We start from the raw sequence: 21748 nt of genomic DNA, 5'->3' as shown, positions 1-21748 counted from the left end.
TTTCCCATCTACCTAACCCTCACTGATTTCCAGGACCTTGTATCTGGCCCTGATTCCACATGCAGATATGGCCTTCTGTGTCTTCTCTCTACCTAGACCAGGAATATAAAAGCAAGCAAGGTAGACCTGCCTGAACAAACCAGGTGCCCTCTCTAGGGAAGGGTTTCTATCTGCTGTGCTACAGGTGGGTGAGTGCCTTCCAAGTGACCTTCCAGGGCTGACAACCAAGGAGGGAGAGAGGCTCTGAGCTGTAATGGGGTGCACCAGCTCAGAGGCTGCTGGGGTCTTACCGGAAGCGGCACAGGATGACCATAGCAGTGGTGAGGGTGACCAGGGAGGTGCTGTAGCCAACAGTGTAGAGGGCCTTCACTGACAAGTAGTAATAATCCTGGAGGAGGGCACAGAGCACAGAGCATGGTGGGCTCCCCATGAAGTCTAATACTGCCCCTTGAGCCTGAGCTCAGTCTCCCGGGTAGGACTTACCCCACTGGACCCAGCTCCTCCTTCCTGTCTTCTCCTAGTGATCTCACCTCCTATTGCCCCACTACTCCTGGCTGAGTGTCTCACGCCCTTCTGTATTGTCACTCTGCACATGCTCAATAAATGTCTATTGAAGGAATAGCACTGACCATTCAGAACAGAAAGTAGCCTTAGCCTGGAGAAGGGTCCAGGAAGCTCCTGCTAGGCCCAGCATTAACCCTCTATTGCTGGGTCATAGGAAAGCCAGCATCCTTGAAGTAGCAGCCAGGGTCAGCCCAAGGCAGTAAGAGAACATCTTGCCTTCGTGTGCACAGGCTTTGGTGCACAGCTGGTGCTCCCAAGTGCTGCCTAGATCCTGAGTTCCCTAGCTTTGCCCACCACCACAGGGGGTGAGGGGAAGAGACTCACCTGGTCTTCAGGCTCAGTTTCATTCTCATAAAATCCACATGCATCAAAGTAATGAGGGAAGGGCTCAGACCAGCCTTCTTCCGTGCAGTTCCGGCTCACTGAGCCCTTGTCTGCGGTGAAAGAAAACTTAGTGAAGAGCAGAAATAGTCACAAGGGCCCTAAATTCATATGCAAAAATGGAAAGTCCTGGAAGCCATTGCCTGCCTGAGAAGGAAGGACAGGAGGCTTAAATCATCAGTGATTGCTGGGGACCTGGAGCTTAGCCTTCACCAAGAAGCAGGGTTGGGTGTGGCAAGGGGCAGGCTGATCTCTTAACCAAAGGGAAGAAAACTGCGCCTGCCAAAGCCAGTACTTCCACATCCTTCCCCTGGAATATTCCCAGGAGTGCTCTCTGAAATAGTCACAGTCCCTTTCTTGGGCCCTGGGTCAGCACTTCTCAAATGTCAATGTGCAGAAGAACACCCCAAGACTGATTACAAATGCAGATTCCAGAGCCCCTATCCCCCAGCTCCAGGGATTTCTAGATTTCTAACAGGACATTGTGCCCATCTGGGAATTGCCTCAAATGACCATGAGGTGAGAGTCTTTCGCACACCTGGAGGAGTCATAGGAGGCACCTGAATTTGCAGCTCTGAGACTCCCAGCAGCTGGGTCATTCCTCACCAAAGGGACACCTGGCTTGCTTCTTAATTAACAAGGACCAGACCTCTGCCAACCTAGCAATGGACCTTAATAAGACGTATACTTAGGGGTTTTTTTTTTAATGTCTGCCTTTAAAGATTTGGTGGTCTGTTTCCTGTCACTATAATGCGCTTTAATTTTCTTTTAATTGACTTTAAGGCCATTTTGTGGGATGCCCAAAAGGGCAAGATCAGCCACAGTCATTGAAAGAGTCGTTTTCAGGCGGCAAACGACCACGGGCTGTTTTAGCCTCCAATGAATATTCTTTTCATTCCCCCTTGCCCAGTGGTCTGTAAGGAAGGGCCGCAGATGTCCAGGGAAGGGGAGAGATCCAGAAGCCCCCTTTCTTCTAACCAGCACCTGAGCACTGCCTGGATGGACACCTGTCCCCTGCCTGGCTTCCAATTAACTACCTGGTCTCTTATGGGGTTGATTCTTGCAGGGACTAAGAAATTGTGTGACACAAGTAATGTCTACAGAAAAGGGGCTCTGGGCTCACAATGCTGAAGAAACTCCCCCGCCATCCCCCTACTGTGTGGCCAGAGCCGCCTCTGAGGAGCTCAGAAAGGAGGCTAAGAGGACAGTGGGTCGGGGAGATGCAAAGCAGACAGCAGAGGCCAAGAAGGGAACCTCAGTGCCTGTCCAACCTGCACCTTCATGGGCTAAGCTGGAAGACTGAAGGCCAATCTTTCCAGCCAAGAGTCAGAAACATTTCCTGGGGCCTTGGCAAGAAGAAAAGGGGGGACCCTGGTGGAAGGAGAGTTCTGCCTGAGGGGAGACTGGGCTCCTCCACTTCTCCAGTGTGAGTGCTGTGTGCAGACTAAGGAGGAGCCTTGGCCAGCCCTGGGACCGCAGAAGAATGCGATTGTGTCCCATAGCTCTGTGCCAAGCCAGCCCTTTTCCAGAAAAATCTCTCCCAGGCTGCCATGGTGACCTCTTTCCAAGTTCTTCTGAACACTTCTTCAGAAAGTCCAAAAGTCCCAGCAGAATAAGTGTTTTGGCCAAGTCCCACCTCCACCCCGGCCTCATTTCCTCTCTACTTTACCCACTTCAGGGTAGTGCAAAGAGGAAAGGGAAACTGCTTTGAAAAACAATTTTTTAAAAAATGTCCTGGAAGAAAAAAACATCCTTTCTTTTATTTCCTTTCTCTTTATCATACAGTGTAGGCTCAGAAAAGTGTAAACCCTTTTGTTCCAAAACTGTTCTGTGAACACTGTTAAAATCTCCAGGAGATGGAGCGCTCTCCAGATTGTCAAACCCCGCAGTGACAATGCCTACTTCACTAGGCTGATTTGCCCCAGCAACTTCACAGAAGTGCAGAATTTTAGGACAGTGCTTCCCCGATGGGGCTACTGCATCACGTAGGGGACCAGCTAGCAACGCACACGCTCACGCCTGTCCTAAGCTCATAAATCAAAGATCCCTGGAGTGAGGTCCCAGAATCTGGATTTCAACAAAGCCAGGATGTAACTGTGATGCACAATTAAAGTCTGAGAACCTCTGTTCTCTGTGACCAAGATCAATACTATCAGAAACTATCTAATCCAGAGACCTTTACCTGGGATTCGTGAAGAGGCTTCCAGAGATACGTGACTCCCCAGCAACTGTATGTACCAGGTTCAACGTGTGTGCTTAAGTGCCATTTTCCATGAGACAACCACAAATATATGAGAGAAGTGGCCACCCAAAGACCACACACCCACAGAGGACCAAGCCCAGCCAGCAATAGGGTCCCAGAGCACCCAGGGCAACAAATGCAACTCTGACCAGCCTTTGCCTGAGAGAGCCATGGAGTTACTGCCAGAGAAACCAAGGTGTCCTTCAAAACACAGATGAGGGCAGGGCTCATATGCTTGGTTATCAACTTGCTGTGTCACCCACTGTTTACTGCCAAGGCCAAAGCTGCTCCTGGTCGCAAGGACAGGGGTGGGATCAAGAAGCTGCGTCACCCAGCATCCCCACACCTTTCTGCAGCTTCTAACACCGAGCTGGCCGGGTTTGTGTCTCTGGGATGCTCAGGATGGTTTGTGACTCAGTCCCCACCTGACCCTGAGGGAACTCCAAGGAGTCTCTCAGCAGGAGGGGAGGGCATGGAAAAGGTCAAGGGACAGCGACAGGGATTCAGAGCTGGGGTTTCTTCCCTGCAGCTCCACTCTCCAACACGACCTCCAAACCTGCCCTCCCAAAGGGAACCCAGAGCTCCCGACACGTCATCCTCAGACCTTTCTCTCCCTCCTAACTCTATATTCCCATTTCTTTTCTTAGGCCAAAATTCCATGGTAGCCTAGCAATGAACTCCATTTTCTCTCTTCTTTTTAAAATCCTGTTTCCAAGAAGACATACCACCCCTCCAGGAAGCCTCCCTGGCCCTTCAGGGCTCGGCCTGCGTACTGCTTGTATTTATTCCTTCAGCTCTCTTCCTCACTGTGCATCCCAACCTCTCAGCCACTGGAGATGCACAGATCTGTGCAGATCACACACAGGTACAGGCCCATGTGTAAGCGCATGCGTGACCCTATGAACACATACAGGCTGTTTTCTAATCTCACTAGCCCTGCCACAGCTGAGTTCCATCCTCCTGAACAAACTCACAAAGGCCTTGAACTCAAGAGCTGTGTCCTCCATCTTCCTGTGACCCCACTTCCATGACAGTCACTGCACCCCCACCCCATCCCGATCCCAGCGGACAGAGTCAAGATCTCCTGAAACTGAGCTCCTGCTGGACAGACAGACAGCAGTCTGTCCTCGCCAAGGTTCCTCTTACCGGTGTTTTCGGTCTCCCAGACTGCAGCAGAAAAAGAGAGAAATGCAGAGGTGAGCAGAGGTTGAAATCAGGGTCTGCTCTCACTGACCACCTCATCCTCCTCCCCACCCCAAATACTGGACATAGCTCTTCGGGGGGCCCAGAAAGCATTTGAGGCCTACAAGCTGAGGGCGACTCAGCAAGATGCGCTCTACCTCCACCTCCAGAATAGAAATGTACAGAGGGCCCTGCAAGGAGAAACGTCGGAGCTTCTTCATCTCCAGCTTCCAACGCCCTGTGCAGCCACCACAACCACCCAGCTCCAGTGAGGAGCGCCATTCTCTCCCTTCTGAGTGGAACTGCAAGTCTCACCCATCAAGTCACGTGAACAGAGGTGCTAGGAGGTCCTGCCCTAATGAGCCACTGAGAACCAGGTGTAAACAGCACATTCCTGGTGCCTCTGCCTGAAGGAGGAGGCTGGAACAAAGTGGAGCTTGAGGAAATCTCCTTTACTGTTGATTCATTTTGCCTTTGTGGTTGCTGCTGTTGGAAGAAAGTGTACTTGCGTGGAATCTGACCTAGAGTAGATGTTCAATAAACTCTAAATAAATGACTGAATGAAAGCAATACACTCATGGAGGAAGTGATTAAGTTGGTTTCTAAAGGAATGAATGAGGAATCAGGCTGAATCATGGAGCGCCAACTGTGCCTGAGGAGGGAGGATGGGCACTCACTGTAACTCTCACTGCAGCACTCTTGGTCTCCTCTTCTGAATCCTCTCAGGCCTGATCTGGGTCCTTCCTAGCCCCCAAGCCCTTAGGATGGCACAGCTCAGCTGCTGCCAGGAGGCCCAGAGGTGAGAGGGATATGGGGACCCCAACCACACTACAATCTCTCTGTGCCACCTCCTGTAAGCCTCTTTCCCTCCAGGCAAAGTTGTTGGAGTTTAGGGTCTGAAAGCTGGTTTGCCTCTGCCTTTTGGTCAAGACAGGGCTCTGTCCCCACCCCGCAGGAGAAGTAGGACCTAAGGGCTTCATGTCTACAGGCAGATCTTCTTTAGCTTAGCCTTTGCTGGCTAAGCCTACACCCTCACTTCCTGCATCACAGAGCTTAGCCATGCTGCCTGCCCCACAAGCTCCTAGACAGACACAGGGCTCCACAGCACTTCAATGGCCCCCATAAAGCTTGAACACAGACAGGCCCAACACAGCTCCTCCTGAGGCCCACTTGCCCAGGCTTCCCTGGCAGGGACAGTGCCATCATACACCCCCGCCAACCTCTGCGATCTATGGACACACTGGTTCCTGTGAGTCTGGTGTCCTCTCCTGGGAAGCCCGGGAGCCTGAGTGCACAGGACCCTGTACCTCCTCTCCTATGCCCTTACAGTTCACGTGGCAAACAGATGTGCCAGCCACTGTGCAGCCTGGGGTCTGTGCCCACATCACAGGGTTTGTGAGCATGCACATGGGTGAGCACTGGATGTTGGCTGCTCTCCTAACACTCCTGTTCTACCTGAGGGCATCTTATTCCATGCCCCATCTGTGTGTTCCTGCAGCCTCTAAGAAGCTCTGTGGCTCTGCATGTGACAGTGCTGAAACGTCAGCTGACCTTTACTGGACATTCAGAATGTGCCAAGTCCTAAGCAAAGTGACATCCATGCACATGACCTCATGTTATCCTTACAGACACCCTGAGAGAGAGCCACCAAGGCACATTTCCATCTGACAGACCAGGGACTCAGGTGGAAGGGAGAACTGCCTTGCTCCAGGTCCCTAGGAGGGAAAGTGATTGAGCTGGGATCAACACTGGCCTGAGAGCCCAGCCTGCCCCATCCTGGAGCACCAGGTGTCAGGTGCCAGGTCAGAGCAGAGCTGTGCCATGCCGTGCCCATAAACAAGTGGGAAGGTCTATGGTGCCACCCTCCACGCCAGCATGGGGAGCTCAGGAGAAGGCACTAGCTGCCCTACCCATGGGGCATCCTGATGCTTGGTCCCTGGCTCCTGGGAGGGCAACAAGCTAGACCAGCACGGCCTGCGGAGATTTTGAGCTATACATACCTTGGTCTGGGTTGAAGATCTGGAAGAGTTCAGGACAGCTGACCTCAACAACCTCACCCACACGGGCCGGCTTCCAGCATGTGATGTTGTCCCACATGCCAGGGCATCCTAGGGGGAAGAGAACCATGGTGAGCACAGGGCCTTGCCACATACAGATAGTGCACATGTGATATGCACTGCACACCATACATGCCAGGCCCCTGCAGAGGCCAGAGTATTTTAAGAGGAGGGAAGGCAAGGCTTCTTGTCCCGTGTATCCAGGTCCCTCAAAAAGGTGAAGCACAAGCCACTGGAAGCAGCCCTGGGTTAGGAAGGGAGCCTCACCTGATTATACAGTGGCCACTGTAGGACTGCTGGGAGGGGAGAAGCACTCAGCCAGGGCAGGATCCCTGAGAGTGAGATGCCATGGGTTCCCTCCACCCACCATTCCTCAGCTCCTCTCCTCCTCTCCCTCTCTCCCAGTGGCCTCCGTCCCCTCACTCAGTCTGGCCTCAAATCCATCTCCTCAGCTGGTTTCTCTCCTCCCTGGACAGGGACAGGGTTGGGACCAGTTGGCCTAAGGCTGCTGCCTGGAGCAAGCAGTTGGCACCATGTGGGCACTTAGAGGAGGAGCACAAATCCATCAGATGGGAAGAGAGGAAACCATCCAGGGACTTGGAGGAGCAAGAGATAGGGGTGGCAGAGACCATTAAGGAGGCCAGCTCAGTGCCACAGGGCTGCAGCTGAGGGAGAGGAAGGGAAGAATGCACTGAGAGGCTTTGGGAGTCATTAGGACTTGGTGACTCACTGGACCAGAGCTGTGAGGAAGAGGAAGACGTCAAGCTTGATGAGCAGATACTCAGATCTAGGGGCTCAGTGACCCCTTGATCTCTCTGTCTGCCATGTGCTCCCTCCTTCCATCTGCTGCCAGCCTCCTGTTCATCCAGCTCTGTCCTTCCTCTACATGGAACCAATTCTCACCAAGGTCAACAAGTCCAAGGAGGAATTTCAGCCATGCTGGCTTCTGCCTTCCCCACTGAAGGAAGGGAGGTACAGGTGGATGAGTTAGCAGAGCTACCTGAGGCCACAGTCCTCATTCCCCAACCATTTTTCGGGGCTGAGCATAGAGCTGGTGACCTCTAGACCTCTGCCTTGAAGGGCCCAAGACAATTGAAATGCAGTACCTGCTTCGGCCTAGCTAGAAGCCCAGGCCACCCTCGCTCTACCACCTTCTCCTCCATGCTCCACACACAGCCCTGGTGGTTCTCCCTGCAGACACTTGTAGAATCCATTCCCCTTCACTGGGAAAGTAGTTACAGCCCCTGCAGAGGTCTCCTCCCTCAAGCCCACACAGCCAGGACCCTAACTTTTCAAAATGAGTATGTGCTAGGTCGTGCACCTGAGCACCACAACTAAGAGCTTTCCACGATCTTAGCACCCAATTACTTGGCAAGGCACCTTAACATGGGTACCTTCAGCACCTGCCCACCAGCGAGCCTACCATGCCACTCCTCACTTTCACTCTAGCCCGGGTTAGTGGCGGGACGGTCCACCCAGGGACAGGGTGCAAAGTGAAAAGACAGTGGAGGGAGTCCTGGGAACCCCACACTTACAGGCTAAACAGAGAGGACTGCATAGAGATGTCACTGAGAGACTATGACAAAGGTTTAGTGAGGGAGGAAGAAGGGAGAGTGTTAGGGAGTTTCAGTCCCAAATCCTCAGAGGTGTCTATAAAAATGGGCTTCCGAGAGGGTCTCTGTGTCACATGGGAAGTGGGTGACCACCACATCCCATCTCACAGCCTGCTGAGAAGATTAATTAGAGCGTACATGGAAAGTTCCCAGAACAGTACCAGGCTCACTCTGTGCGTGTCCACTGCTGTCGTTAGCATTAATGTCATTATTTTAATTAGGTGTCCCCAGGAATCACTCCCCTGAGAGAAGCCACCCACGTGGGGTGATGATGCAGAGACCCACAAGGTGACATGAAAGCTTGACGGCTGGCCAGTGACAGGTCCCAGAGGACACCTGGGAGATAGCGGGCAGAGGAGGAGGCCTAGTGTAGGTCTCAGGAGGCCATGGTCTCTCTATCATGGTCCGTGACTTTTGGGTGCTATGTGGACTGGAAAGCATCTGCAGTTTTGGGGTGCAGAAGACTCCAGTTCTCAGAATTTAGAATGCATCACGCAGTGACAATGACCAGTGGCATCCTGATCATGAGCAGAGTTTGGGAGCTATAAGCACCACCAAGTGCAGCACAGGGCAAGGTCACTGGGGGCCAAATGAGGGGGCTTGGCCCAGATCTCAGCAGCAAGAAAGACAGGTGAGTCCTGTCTACCATTACAGCAGGACCTCTTGCCAGTGTGCAGTCAGCTGCGACAACCTTGTCCTTGAAAGAGGCCCAGCAGCACATCTCTGGCTGCCATAGCCTATACTGACCGTGGACTGGCTGTGAAGTGTGGCTGTGTCTGGCCCGGGCCCTGGGAGCCCCAGCCAAAAGATGTTCCCGTAATGCAGAACATTAGGCCCTGGCACAGCCAGCCACTACTGCCAGATGAGGTCAGAGGGCCACCTTACAGAGTCAGAGCAAGAATAGGGGCAGGAGGAGTGCAGGAGTCAGAAAGGATGGTGTGAGGTGCTCCTGGGTTGGAGATCGGCAGGAGGTGGGGTGCATTCTCTCTATAGTGGCATACAGAACACCTGCCATGTGACCAGCCAGGCACCAGGGCTACAGGGTTGGAGAAAACTGACTAAGCTGTGAGTTTACATTAGAGAGAAGACCAAAGAAAAAGGGCAGAGTCTCCCCTCAGCACCTGCACTAGAAGCCCTAGGATTTGTGTGCTGGTCTCCTCTGCCACGAATCACATTCCTGGTGTGCACAGCAAGGCCAGGGGGCTCTGGGTATGCCCTGCTTTGGGGGACCAGAGCTCACATCTGAAACAGAGAAACCATGGGACTTGCAGATGCCTCAGGGCAGCTAAGGCTGCCTTCGAATCACTCTCTAACCTCACTCTGTGGCCTGGGAACACTAAGGATTTACCTGCAACAACTCTTAAAGCCCTCCTGGTGCTTCCTTCTGTCCCAGCATGGGTGCCCTCTAGAGTCCCAAGAGCAGTCCCTGCAACACCCAAGCAGGTGGAGCCCTGGGATTCTCATTGCCCTATAACCCCAGGGCCCAAACCCCAATGTCCAGGTTTAAGGGACAACCTCCTTGACCAGATGAGCCCTGGAGCTTAGGAGGATGGGAGGTGGGCTCTTGAGAGGGCCTTGGGTTTTTCTAGCAGGGACAGTAACTCTGTCCTTGCCCCTCACACAGACTACATCAGCTTCACCATCCCCATCCGTCCAGGTACTCTCCAACCTCAGCACAGATTAGTTTTGTTGGGACTGGAAGACTTGAAAAGGCCTTTCCTCCCCCTCCTCCTCTTCCTCTTCCTCTCTCTTTCTCCCCCATCCTTCTCCTTTTAATCTCTTTCCCCCTCCCTTTCCTTTTTCCCTCCCCCTAACCCACTCAGTTATTCACATATTAAGTGGAGAAGAATGAGTCAGACACTGCAGAGCAATACAGGAGTGAAGAGAAAGGGCCCATCTCTGCCTCCGAGGGCTCACAGCCTGGATCATGCCAATGATTTTGGATGTTATACTGAACACTAAGAGAAGCTGGTGTTCCTACTGCTGCTGGAAGTTCATGATCAAACTTAGTGTCTTCAAATGGCACAAATTATTATCTTACAGTTTGGAGGGCAGAAATCTGAGATAAGTCTCACTGGACTAAAATCAAGGCGTCAGGGAGAGGTTGGAGATTCCAGGGAAGAACGCTTTTCCTCACCTCTCAAGAGGCTGTTCATGGTCGTTGGCTCACGGCCCCATCACCCACCTTTGCAGCCAGCAGCTTAGCACCGACAAATTTCTCTCCTTCTCCAACTCTCCTGTCTTCTGTCACTTGTAATCACTCTGATGATGATGTAGTGTGCACCCAAATAACCCAGGGTAATCTCCCCTCCTCAAAATACTTCACTGTACAAGCAAAATCCCTTTTGCCAGGTAAGGTCCTATCTGCAGGGTTCGAAGACTGGGATTGTATCTCTGGGCAGCTGTGGGGGACCTATTCTCACAAGGGTTCAGAGAGGGATCCACGTGATCTGCTTTTCCGGTGTAGAGAGGCAACACATTTGAAGAGCAGGAAAACAGATATGGACAACTGTCAGGACAGGACAGACCAGTGGTCCCGGGAAGACACGGAGGGGCCTGATGTGGAGTGATGGCAGCTGAGATGGAGAGGAGCACTGTGCAGGGCAGTCTGGATGCAGGAATAACAGGGATTGGTGACAGAATGGCTGGACATAGCTGGCCAGGGTTCTCAAGACCATGTGTTCCTGTACCTGATGTGACTTGTCATCATGCCCCATGGCAAGTGAGTGGAAGTGACAAACTAGTCTCTAAAACATCCTTCACAGGTGTCCGCTGTCTCTGTTTTCCTTCTCAGCACCTCTGGAAGACACATGTGGAGGCCACATGTTGAGAGCAGTAGTGTTTCTGGATGGAAGTGGCCTGGATCTCTGAGTGACTGTGCAAAGCCAGGTTCCACTTCTCATCTCTGCTGACCAAACTGGCCTGTGACATGTGCAAGCAGGAAATGTGCTGAGTCTCTATGATTTTAAGGTTAATTTGTCACAGCAGCAGAGTCTAGATCATCCTACTTGTACAGCTGAGGGGAGAAAAGTACCAGAGATGTCATTAAGTCTCTGGGTTGAGTGTCTGGATGGATGGATGGATGGATGGATGGATGGATGGATGGGTGGATGGATGGGTGGGTGGGTGGATGGGCTACTTACTATACTGAGAAGGGTGGGGTAAAAAGCAGATAGTAGGAGATTAGGCAAATTGGAAGTCAAGGTTTTAGGAAATATGGATTTGAAAGTGTACTAAGAGCCTGGTGAAAACAGCTGTCATATAGGCAGTTAGATAAAAGTCCAGGATCCAGAGGAGAAATCAGCCTGGAGATAAGGATAGGAACAGGTCAGCTTTCGGCCATAGGCCTAGATGTTTCATCCAGCAAGGAAGTGGAGCCCAGGGAAGAAAGAAGAGAGAATGGGCCTGACCCCAAGAGAAAACAGAATGCCAACATTGAGAAGAGGAGCTAACAAGGAGACTGAGGAGGAAAACCAGGACATGCTAGTAACATAGCAGCCAACATAGGAAGCTCATTTCAGGGAAGAGATGGTCACATGCAGCCAACACCAAGCTCCTCTCCTCCCCTCTGTCCTTCAGAGAAGGCCAGAAATCAGGAGAGTTCCCCCAAGTGGTCAAAGGAGTTGGTCCAAGGACACTGCACATCCTGGGAGCTGCTGGCCGCACGTACTCTGACACTGTTCCCACCTAGGTCGTCTGCACAAAGTAGTCAAGGAGTGGCAGCAAATCATGACAGCAAGAGAGGCAGAGTCCACTTAGGCAGGTTGAACTGAGAGAGAGAGAGTGCAAGAGCTATTAGCCTTTAACTGGAACAAAATGAGGAGCTAATCTCAGGTTGTCATGGCGATAATTTTGTCCAGCTCCACACAGTGTTCAAAACTTGTAAAACCAAGAACACCACAACGACAGACAAAGCTACGTTCCTCCCTCTGGAAAGCCACCCAGGATGGTCAGATATTATCAGAACGAAGAAACCATTAGGGCACACAATTTAGGCAAAAAGGTTTCATTTAACTGATAACCACTTTACAGCTAGGATTTCTGTTCCACAGAAGGAGGGTCTTCATGTGCTAAGCGATGGAGGGGAGGAGCAGGATAAAGACACAGCCCCCCTCTCTGGAAATCTGTTCTCAAAGTGTGGCCCTCAGGCCAGCAAGGTCACTCACTGTGAACCTGCCAAAAGTGCAGATGCTCAGGACCAACCTGAGCCCAGAAGTCAGAAACTCAAAGTAGGCTCAGGAATCTGCATTTCAGCATTTTAACAGGCCCTAAGGGAGAGTGTAACATGCTTGGGTTGACAATGATTGGGCAAAAGGAAAACGTGGGGCTGGGTAGAAATGGAGCCTGTTGCAAGACTGGCAACAAGCCCTACAGGGAATCAGTTCCTTAGAGCAAGAGTCCCTTCACACAGACTGGTTCCTGGTCAGCCCCCGTGCCACTGAGAAGCCCAACCTTGGAGTGGTTCCCTCCTCGAGGCCTCTCCCTTTACAGTGAAGGTGCAGAGATCTGCTTAGGGCCTGGAAAAGTCTCAACACAGCAATAGCCAGCTTTCCCATCTGTTCTCCAAATCTCTCTCCTGCTCCTGCCATGGTCACCCACAGTTCTCCTTCCTCCATCTCCTCAATGCAGGACCCCACAAAGGACCACATCCTGGCTCCAGGAGCTTCTGCCACAGAGGCCACCATATATGCATGACCACCCCATGCTGTTTCTAGACATCAGTAAGGACCTGGGATCTGAGGGACTCATGCACTGGGCCACACATACCCTTTACCCCTAAACAGCCAAGGTTCCTGTTCCCGAATTCACTTTCCCAGACTTAAGAGATTGTGAGGACACACTGTACATATGTGTGCATAAAAATATAAAACATTTACATATAAATAGAATGCACAAATAGGTAAAAATACAGAAAAGCTATATTCACCCATGTACTACAGAGTGATGCTTCTGTCCCTGACCAGCTACACACCCCACGGGGGTTCCATGAGATTATAATGGGCTGGAAAGCTCCTATCACCCAGTGTTGCCACAGCTATTACAACTCACATGTTCGTGGTGACACTGCCATAAACAAACCGAATGTGCTGCTAACAGTATAAAAGCATAGAGTGCACAACTACATACAGAAGACTGAGCATGAAAATAAACCACTGGGTTACTGGTTTAGGTGTTTACTGCACTTTTTATCATTATTCTAGAGCATTCTTCTACTAACACACAAAAGGTGTACTTTAACACAGCCTGCCATGTGTGCAGCCTCCAACATCTTGAGTTTACAGTGTTCTCAATTGCATCAGGAGGCTGCATCCAGTGATCAATCATCCAGTTTGTGTAAGTGCACTCTCAGGTTCATACAGGGAAATCATCCAGGGACACAGTTCTCAGAAGACATTTCCATCATTAAATAAAGAATGAAAGTGTGTGTGTGTGTGTGTGTGTGTGTGTGTGTGTAAAAGCACTGCTGTGAGTTCACACTCATGAGCCATGGAATAAGGTGTTGAGGGATTCCTTTGTTCATGTTCAAGTGTATTTCAGGGACATCACTGCCCTATGGCCAGCACCTATGCAGGTGTGTATTCAGGGACAGCACTGGCAGGGTAGGGGGAGAAAAGTGGCAGCAAGAGGGCCGGCCTTTCGAAGTTCACTCTGAGCACAGGTTAAGGGCATAATGCACACCTATTGGTCCCTGCTGCTCCTAGGTTTGATCATGGCCAGGGGTGCAGTCCCCAGCCTGGCTTACCTGTGCTATGGGGGCTGCTCTCAGTCCCAAGATCCCATGGGGTCCTGGCAGGTGCTGTTCTCTGCTAAACCAGTGTTTCTGAAACCTGGACGGCACTTTAGAATCACCTGTAAGCTTTTAACACAGACCAGCTTGGAGCCCCACCCAGATACTGGAGACATTAGACTGGGGAGGGGGGCGTAGGCAAGGGCATCTTACAATGCTCCCATAAGCTTCCGTGCAATGATCTGGGTCACTGCCTGTAATTCACAAGTGGGTTAAATCTGCAGCCAAGAGGCCCTACTCCAGTCGAGGAGGGCCCTAGGAGCAGGCCTGAGGCTCAAGTGGTGTGCAAGGGGAAATTCAGGCCTCCCATAATGTCTGACAGTGGGATAATAATGTCCTACAACCTGAGCGTGAAAAAGTACCTCCTACATGTGAGGAGGGTCCTCCCACCTCAGCCTGCGAGATGGGCATGCAGACCATTGGCCCAGGACTTCCTTCTCAGGTGGGCCTCCCCAGTGGGCTCCCCTTGCCCTGTCCTGCCCCCTCTCCTTCCCCATCAGGTCAGTGCTGAGGGCCTCGATGGCCATCTGTCTGTCTCCTACTAGATCTGAGTTCTTGGGAGTACAGAGACTTTACTAGAACACAGGTCAACTCATGTAAGACAGACGAGCTATCCCAGCCCTTACAAAACAAACACCCCTCAGCTTCTGCACAGTTAAGAGCTCAGCTCAGGCCTCTGGGCACACGCTCAAGGCCCTCCTCTCCGGCTCCTCTCCCCAGCCTCGTTTCCACGTCTTCCTCCGTCACTGTCTGACCTTTCCCTCCAGGGAGGAGGACAGCCGAGGGAGGAGCGTCTCCTCACTCTTACTGAGCTGCAGTGCTTGGAACAGGGCTCTGGGACAGGGCAGATCCATCTGTGCCCCATGCTCCCACTTCCCACCTTCACTCAGCCCATCCGCACTCTAACTGGCTCTGCCTCCTTCCTTGGCTCTCATCTGCCCTCTAGAGCCCAGATCTGCTCCCCTGGCCCTCACCTACTCTTCCAGAAAGCCTTTCCATGTAGGCCCACAGGGACTGACCCTCAGCCTAATGAGGTCTACACTCCCCAGAACTCAGATCTAGTGGAAGACAGACACCCTGGAGACTGTCAGCACTGTGAGAAGCCCTAATGCTTCCTCCCAGCAGTGGCCCCTGCTGGCTAACTACCTGCACTCACTCTGCCCACTGAAAGCTCTTGCTCTCCCACTGCAACCCCCAGCACCGTGTCCACCCCTCCCACTGCAAATAGGGTCCCACTCTGCACACCCTGCCCACTGCCTTGCCTTCCACCAGCCAGCCAGCCAGCCAAGATACCTCAGATTCCAGCACTCAGACAGAAGGAGAGGGTGAGCGGCTAAGGAGAACACGAGCAGAGGAGGGCATGGATGGGTGAATGAATGAATGAGTAGTGGATGAGTGAGCATCTTCCACAAGCTTTGGGTCCCCCACCAAAGTTCAGGGTTTAGGAGTGACGTGTGGCCAGCCCTGATTCACAGGGTAGGAGCTCCAGTGGACAGGCCCATGAGACGCACAAATCCTGCTGCCCCCTACCCACTCACAGCCTCCCAGGCCCTCAGATAGGGATGACTCAGTGCCCCTGAGACCAGATCCCTGCCTCCTGGCCTCTTGTTCCTATTGGTTCCTTGGCCCAGAGTGTCCTCCTATCCATCCCTCCAGTCACATGTACCACACACCTGCCCATCCCTTCGGCCCAGCATAGGGATTCTCAACTTCTGCTTCTCACTAGAACCCTGTGGAGCTTTTCAATGTTTCAGTGCCTGTGACAACCCAATCAGCTTGGACTGGCCTGAGCACACTCCTCCACGAGCTGCCTGGCGGGTCTGATGTGCACCCAAGGCCAGGAGCCTGGGAGCCAGTTAATTTTTTTAAATGCAGTCCTGGGAATTGAACCCAGGGTCTTTGCACTGAGTACATCCCCAGCCCTTTTTTATTTTTTGAAATAAGGTTTTACTAATTTATTAAGTTGGCCATGCTGGGCTTAAGATCTTCCTGTTGCAGGCTTTCAGAGCATCGAGATTACGGGTGCCCCACCCTACCAGGCTCAAGGAGGGAGTCTACAAGCCACCTTCTCCACAAGCTCTTCCCCATCCTCCTCCCAGAGCACACCTAGGTGAGACCTCCTCCCAGCACTGGCCTGCTCTCCGAGGAGGGTGTCCATCCTCACATCCAGCTCTCACTCCAGCCAGGCCAATCCTGTGGGCCTGTTCTATCCTCAGCTGGGACTCAACACTCGGAGTTGGGGGAGGGGGCTGAAGAGCACCTGACCCACCAGAGGTCCCTGTCCAATCCTACCCACCTTGCCACTTCCCGCCTGGATGCCTGTTTGCTGCATCCTGGGACATAAAAGGCAGGACATCTGGGGCCCAGACCCCTCAAGTGGTCTAACAGGCACTGCCCTCGACACCTCGCTTCCCAAACAAGGGACTTGGACCAGAGGGTCTTCAGATAGTCTGAGTTTCTTCAGGCTATGTACCACCTGGGCCCCTGCCTCAGTTCCCCTGGTTGGTGGGGCCTAGAGTTCACTTTCCACCTTAGCAAGTGCACAGCCAGCGGGGAAGGCTGGCATAGCCAGAACTGCTTTCTTCCCAGTCTTCACCCAGAAGCAGCTGGCTGCAGAGCTCAGTCCAGCGGGACTGCTGCATTTAACTGGACAGATTAATAAAGCCTTCAAGCAGATGGTGCTCAGAAGAGCTGGGCGGATGCAGAGGGAGAAGTGCATCCCTCTGGCCTGAGCAGCAGCCCCACCCTCGGGGACACACAGCCAGCCCTTCACCAAGGAGGTGTGAGCCAGGAGAGGGTGGCCTCCACAATGCCACCCCCAGCCCCAATTGCCCCTCAGGCCGGAAGCAGAGGGCACTGTGGCCTCTGTGTGCTTTGGGGCCCCAATCCCATAGCAAGGAGTTGGGAGAAGGAGGTTGCCTAGGACCACTAGGTCTCACCAGAGCTGTGCCACTCCCTTGGGACCTGTGGGAATGGTGGGAGATGGTTTTTGTTTATCTTTGGGATCTGGAGTATTATGAGCATTTGAGGGGAGAAGGAAAGGATGCTAAATGTTCTTCAGTGTGTGTCCCCATCCAGCACAGGCCATGGTGTCCCTCCCCAAATGCTCACTACTCCCAGGGGAAACCCAAATAGACAGTAATTGTGATGGAGGTGCTCCTTACCTTTCCCCATGACTGACAGGATGAGCAGAGGAGACAAGAAATGAGCCCACAGCCCTGCCTTGGGCTGGCCAGGGACTCCACAGCTCAGCCACAGGCAACAGCTGTCTCCCCGCTGCCATCAGGCCCTGGTGACCTGCTAGCAAGTTCTCTAACAGCCACTGCCCAGGCCAGGCACCAGCTTTATCCAGGACCCTACAGGAGAGAAGGTGGCCCTGAGCCACCAGGGCAAACTGGTCCCAAGCAGGGCAACCCTGGCTTCACTGCCCAGAGAGGTTGCAGGATAGCACCCCCGAAGGGTTTGCAAAAGCCCCAGAGAACTGTGAACTGGAGGTGAGGAAACTGCTTCTAAAGAATGACTTGAAAGTGCCGGGGACACCATGCTCTCCCTGCCACTCCACTCACCCAGAGAGGAATCGTTCAAGCCCAGAAGGTCATAGGCGCTCTGGATCTTCTTCAGGCACAAGGCTTGCTCTTTCTTAAAGATGCAGTCGGAGTGCATGGCAGCAACCTGCAAGGGATATATGGGGTGGATGGTGGGAGGAGGCCAGGAGGCCCACGGGAGGTCCTCCTGCCTCAGCTCTACCATGGTAGAGGGAAGGGGCTTGGGACAGAAAGAAGAAGAGGACAGTGACAGAGAGATACCAGGGACAGCTCACAGCTTGGCGTCATAGATAACACGAGGACTCTCGTCCATCCCCAACTCAATGAATACTCTTGGAAAATTCCATTCCCTCCCCAGGCCTCTGTTTTCACAACTGATAATAATATCAACAAACATATATAGCTCTTTGCTAGATGCAGACATTATTCTGAATGTCATACATGTGTGTGCTTATATATGTATATTTCTCAAGAATACTGTGGATACTATTCATTATCATTTTCCATTTTTACAGACATGGAAACAAGTACAGCAACTTTAAGTAACTTGCTGAAAGTCACCTTACTCAGCAGACTGTACAGCCAGGCTTGGAACCTAGGCTCTACAGGAACAAACAAGCACTAGGGGCAGGGGCTGTGGACACCATTGTCTCTCCCCTCTGGGGGTTCAGCTAGGAAGAAGGTGCACCCCTAGCTGTGGCAGGTGAAGGAGTAGGGCTGGCCTTCAGTGAGGCCACTCTCATTTACAGAAGGGGAAACTGAGGCTCAAAGAAGAAACTGCAGCCCAAAGTCACACAGCCAGTTAGTGGCACACAAAGATTCTAGCTCAAGACCAAGTGACTTCATAGCAGTGCCTTACCATCATGACAGCTGCCTACAGATGCTGTCACTTTAATTCAAATCCCCAGAGCAGGGATGGTTCCCTAGGGGACCATCAGTGAGTATGAGGCAGTCATAAGGCATCTGAGCTGTCGTGGGCCATGTTCAGGATCCATCCAATCCCAGCTGCTCACAGCTTTGCAGGCAGCTCTCCGAAGAGGGATGGACTCATCTGTCACACAGGTAGGAGGGACACAGGCAGGACTGGTACCCAGGATTCTGAACACAGCCTCACCGACTGCCAGTCCGAACTTCCAGAGGGAGTGGTGGGGCAGTCCTGGAAATCTCTTCTTCCCCTCCTTATCCTTACCCTTGCTCGGGGAAGACATGAGCAGTAGGCAAAGTTCAGAGTTCAGATATGACAGAGACTCACAGGCTGAGAGGACTAGAAGATCAGCCCTAAGTCTTTGCACACCGCTGAGCAGGTTATCTACTGTACAACTCTACAAGCTGCCACACGTCACCACCGAAACAGATTTAAAGATGTGAGCCAGGTTTGGTGGTGCACGCCTGTAATCCCAGCCCTCTAGATCTCTACTGAGCAGGACCCTGCATCAATATAAAAATAAAATAAAAATGGTAAAAGAGCTGGGGATGTAGCACAGTGGGAAGGCCCTGGATTCCATCTGAAATAGAAGAGAAAGACCAGGAAAGAGGAAAGAAGGAAAAGAAGGAGGGAAGGGGGAAAGAAGGGAAGGACGGAGGGAAGGAATTTTATTAGAATTTGCTGTCCAATCAGTCAAGAGAAAGGGGAGCATCTCTATTTGGCAAGGCGGCACTGGGTGGTCGCATGGGGCTGCCGGCCCCAGAGTGGCTCAGTGAAAGGCCCTAGTTCTCAGAGATGGTGGCTAGATGAGGCTGGGCTCCCGAAGAGATGTGGATGGAAAGGTCCTGGGCCCTTACCACAGGCAGCAGCAGGAGAGCAGCCAGGGGGACCTGCAGGGTGTCAGCCATGGTCCTTCTCAGCCAGCAGAACTGGCCTCCCGTCCCAGCAGCCGCCCGTCAGCCCCAAGGTGTTCACAGGCTATAGAGGAAACAAAAGCAAGATCCTGTGAGTCATTGCCTCCCTGCCTCCAAGGACGAACCTTCTCCATGCCCAGGTCCATCTATCTATCTTTACTCTGCTGTCCCATGGATGTCCTGAGCCCCCAGTCCGCACCAGGCTGTGAGGACACAGTGACCACACTGGCTCTGCCCATCAGCTACTGCAATGATCAGCAAGGGCTTTGTCCTTAGCTGCAGACCAGCTGTCACCCAAATCTTGGCACTCTCCCCTGACTTCACAGCGACACTGTGGCTGGTACATGCATGCCCACCTGGTACGTGCATGCCTACCTAGAAATGATATCTCCCTATGTGCAGGTGTAAGCATGGGATCACACTGGTTGGCAGCAACGTGAGCCTCTCATACAGCCCTGGTCCACACAGACATGACATGCTGTCCATCCCACCCTAAATGGCTACAGCCAGCTTTGCCAATGTAGACAAAGACACCAGCTGACAGTGTGGGAAGAGACGCTTTGAAAGGACTGGGATCAGTGAGTGGTCTTGTGGCACAGAGCCACCACTCCAGCCCAAGTGGCCCACCTCACTCTAGATGCTTCATGAGTGAGACATGAATTCCATCCAACTCACTCCCTCTTAAAGTGTCTCTTGGTCCCAATCACCTGAACAAATGCACACTTCTTTCATCCTACCTTATCCTACTTTGCTTTCAGGATAAAGTGACAGAAAACAAGGACTATGTGCTCAAGCCTGGGAGCAGTAGAGGCTCCCAGGGACAGGCACACAGGACCAGACCCTAGACGGGACCAGACAGGTCTAGAGAGCTGAACAAGGTGACCCAGGAGTCCAGCTCCTCCGCAGCAGAAGAGTACACTCTGATTCTGAAACTGACCCTGAATACAAACACCTTGCAGGCCACAGTGAGCACTGAGGTGACTCCCCAGCTGGGAAGTACTTGCATTCAGACAAGAAGAAGCATGTGAAAGCTGTTCATTACAACAGCTTCCGTGAGAGGGAAAGGGATAGCACAGCAGCCACCAGGTGGGCACAGCCGAACTGGCAGTGGCACAGCTATACAATAAAACATACAAAATTACAGGATTAGTTTTAAATTATTATTATTACTAATTGCTTTTAAAAAAAAGTTTGGAGCCCATGTCAGGGTACCACTGATGCATGCATGCCTGGTTCAGGAGGTGATGAGAGCTGGAGCAAGCTCTACCCTGGACATCCCAACCTTCAGGCCTCACACACACGCCCAGTGCACAGAGCTGCTATCACCTAGGTTCCCTGTCCTGGCTCTCTGCCTAGCCTTAACCTTTTCTGGCCTCCCCCATCACCTCCCTGAGCTCCAGTTGGTGGGAAGCAAGCTCACAAAGGAGAAAAAAATGGCTGCTGGAAGTTGTCACAAAAGGGAGCCCTTCTTCTCTACCAGCCAGCCCATCTGGAGACACTTCAGGATCACAGAGAGGCTCTGAGAACCCCAGGGCAGCAGTGATGCAAGATCAGCCCCTTCCTGAAGGCCTCAGGGCATGGCTCCAGGAGGCCTACACCTGGCACTCAGATTTCTGTCCCTGCTCCCCCTCCCAGCGTCCTCCACACCGTGGTGGCCACACATTGACTCTGGCACTGCACAAGTGGTCCACAAAGGGTTTGGTCACCGCCAGCAGTCCTGGATAACCCAAGGCCCTGCCTGCAGAGAGATGGCCTCACAACCTGCCTGGCTGGGATGGAAGAGTGCCAGGTCCCAGGGCTGTCACTCAGGCTAGAGGCCATCTCTCTTGCCAGCTGAGGGGGAAGTGAAGCTACCACAAGGCAAAAGGCCTCTGAGATCAGGGCTCAGGGTCACTTTCCTGCATCCTGGACCACCTCAGGCCAAAGACATGACCACACAGCTCCTGGTCCTCAGGATACCCTGAGATGGCAACAGGACCACCCCATCACTACCTCCTCCCCAAACCCTGAGCTCTGGGCCCAGTGTGCAACCTTCTGGTCACTGGAGTCCCTGTGAAGCCTGCAAAAGACATCCAGGGAAGCAGACCCCCACACGCAGCGGCCAGCACCAGTGCTGCTTCACACACTCCAGGTGACATCATGCAGAGTTGGGCTTATAAAGGTGCTGTATGTCTGCACTTCATCAGAAATGAGGACTGATGCAGAGCTGCAGCTGGCACGGCCATGGAGGCAGTCAGCTTTCTCCTGACTCTGACTCTCTCTCTCTCTCTCTCTCTCCCTCTCTCTCTCTCTCTCTCTCTCTCTCTCTCTCTCTCTCTCTCTCTCTCTCTCTCATACAGGAAGAAACAGGTCCACAAAAATGAGCATCATGGCATGACAACCACATGGAGACAAAGAAACATTTATCCTCAGGGCTTCTCTTCAAAGTATCAATACAAACTTCCAGGACATGGTGCACAGGTGGCGATTCTTTCAGGGACCCAGGATACCTGCGCGCGCACACACACACACACACACACACACACACACACACACAC

General features: G+C 52.5%; 1 protein-coding gene across 6 annotated transcripts in view; it reads right to left on the bottom strand.

The window, feature by feature from the left end:
• Window positions 1–21748, bottom strand: part of Adcyap1r1 (ADCYAP receptor type I) — a 48935-nt gene that overhangs the window by 23413 nt on the left and 3774 nt on the right. For 4 of the 6 annotated variants that reach the window (XM_019208061.2, XM_010628337.2, XM_019208062.2 and 1 more), the window contains exons 2-7: window positions 19155–19275; window positions 17394–17499; window positions 6370–6477; window positions 4334–4354; window positions 889–998; window positions 291–388 (exon numbers count right to left, since the gene is read on the bottom strand). In XM_019208061.2, coding sequence (XP_019063606.1) covers window positions 291–388; window positions 889–998; window positions 4334–4354; window positions 6370–6477; window positions 17394–17499; window positions 19155–19205 — 494 coding nt within the window. In that variant the 5' untranslated portion in view covers window positions 19206–19275. The remainder of the gene's footprint in view (window positions 1–290; window positions 389–888; window positions 999–4333; window positions 4355–6369; window positions 6478–17393; window positions 17500–19154; window positions 19276–21748) is intronic. The other 2 variants (XM_019208063.2, XM_019208064.2) reach the window with 1 other exon arrangement.

The sequence above is a fragment of the Fukomys damarensis genome, unplaced genomic scaffold, assembly GCF_012274545.1.
Source record: "Fukomys damarensis isolate Sample0158 unplaced genomic scaffold, DMR_v1.0_HiC HiC_scaffold_4, whole genome shotgun sequence".
Lineage (NCBI taxonomy): Eukaryota > Metazoa > Chordata > Mammalia > Rodentia > Bathyergidae > Fukomys > Fukomys damarensis.
This window is presented reverse-complemented; position numbering and strand designations above follow the sequence as displayed.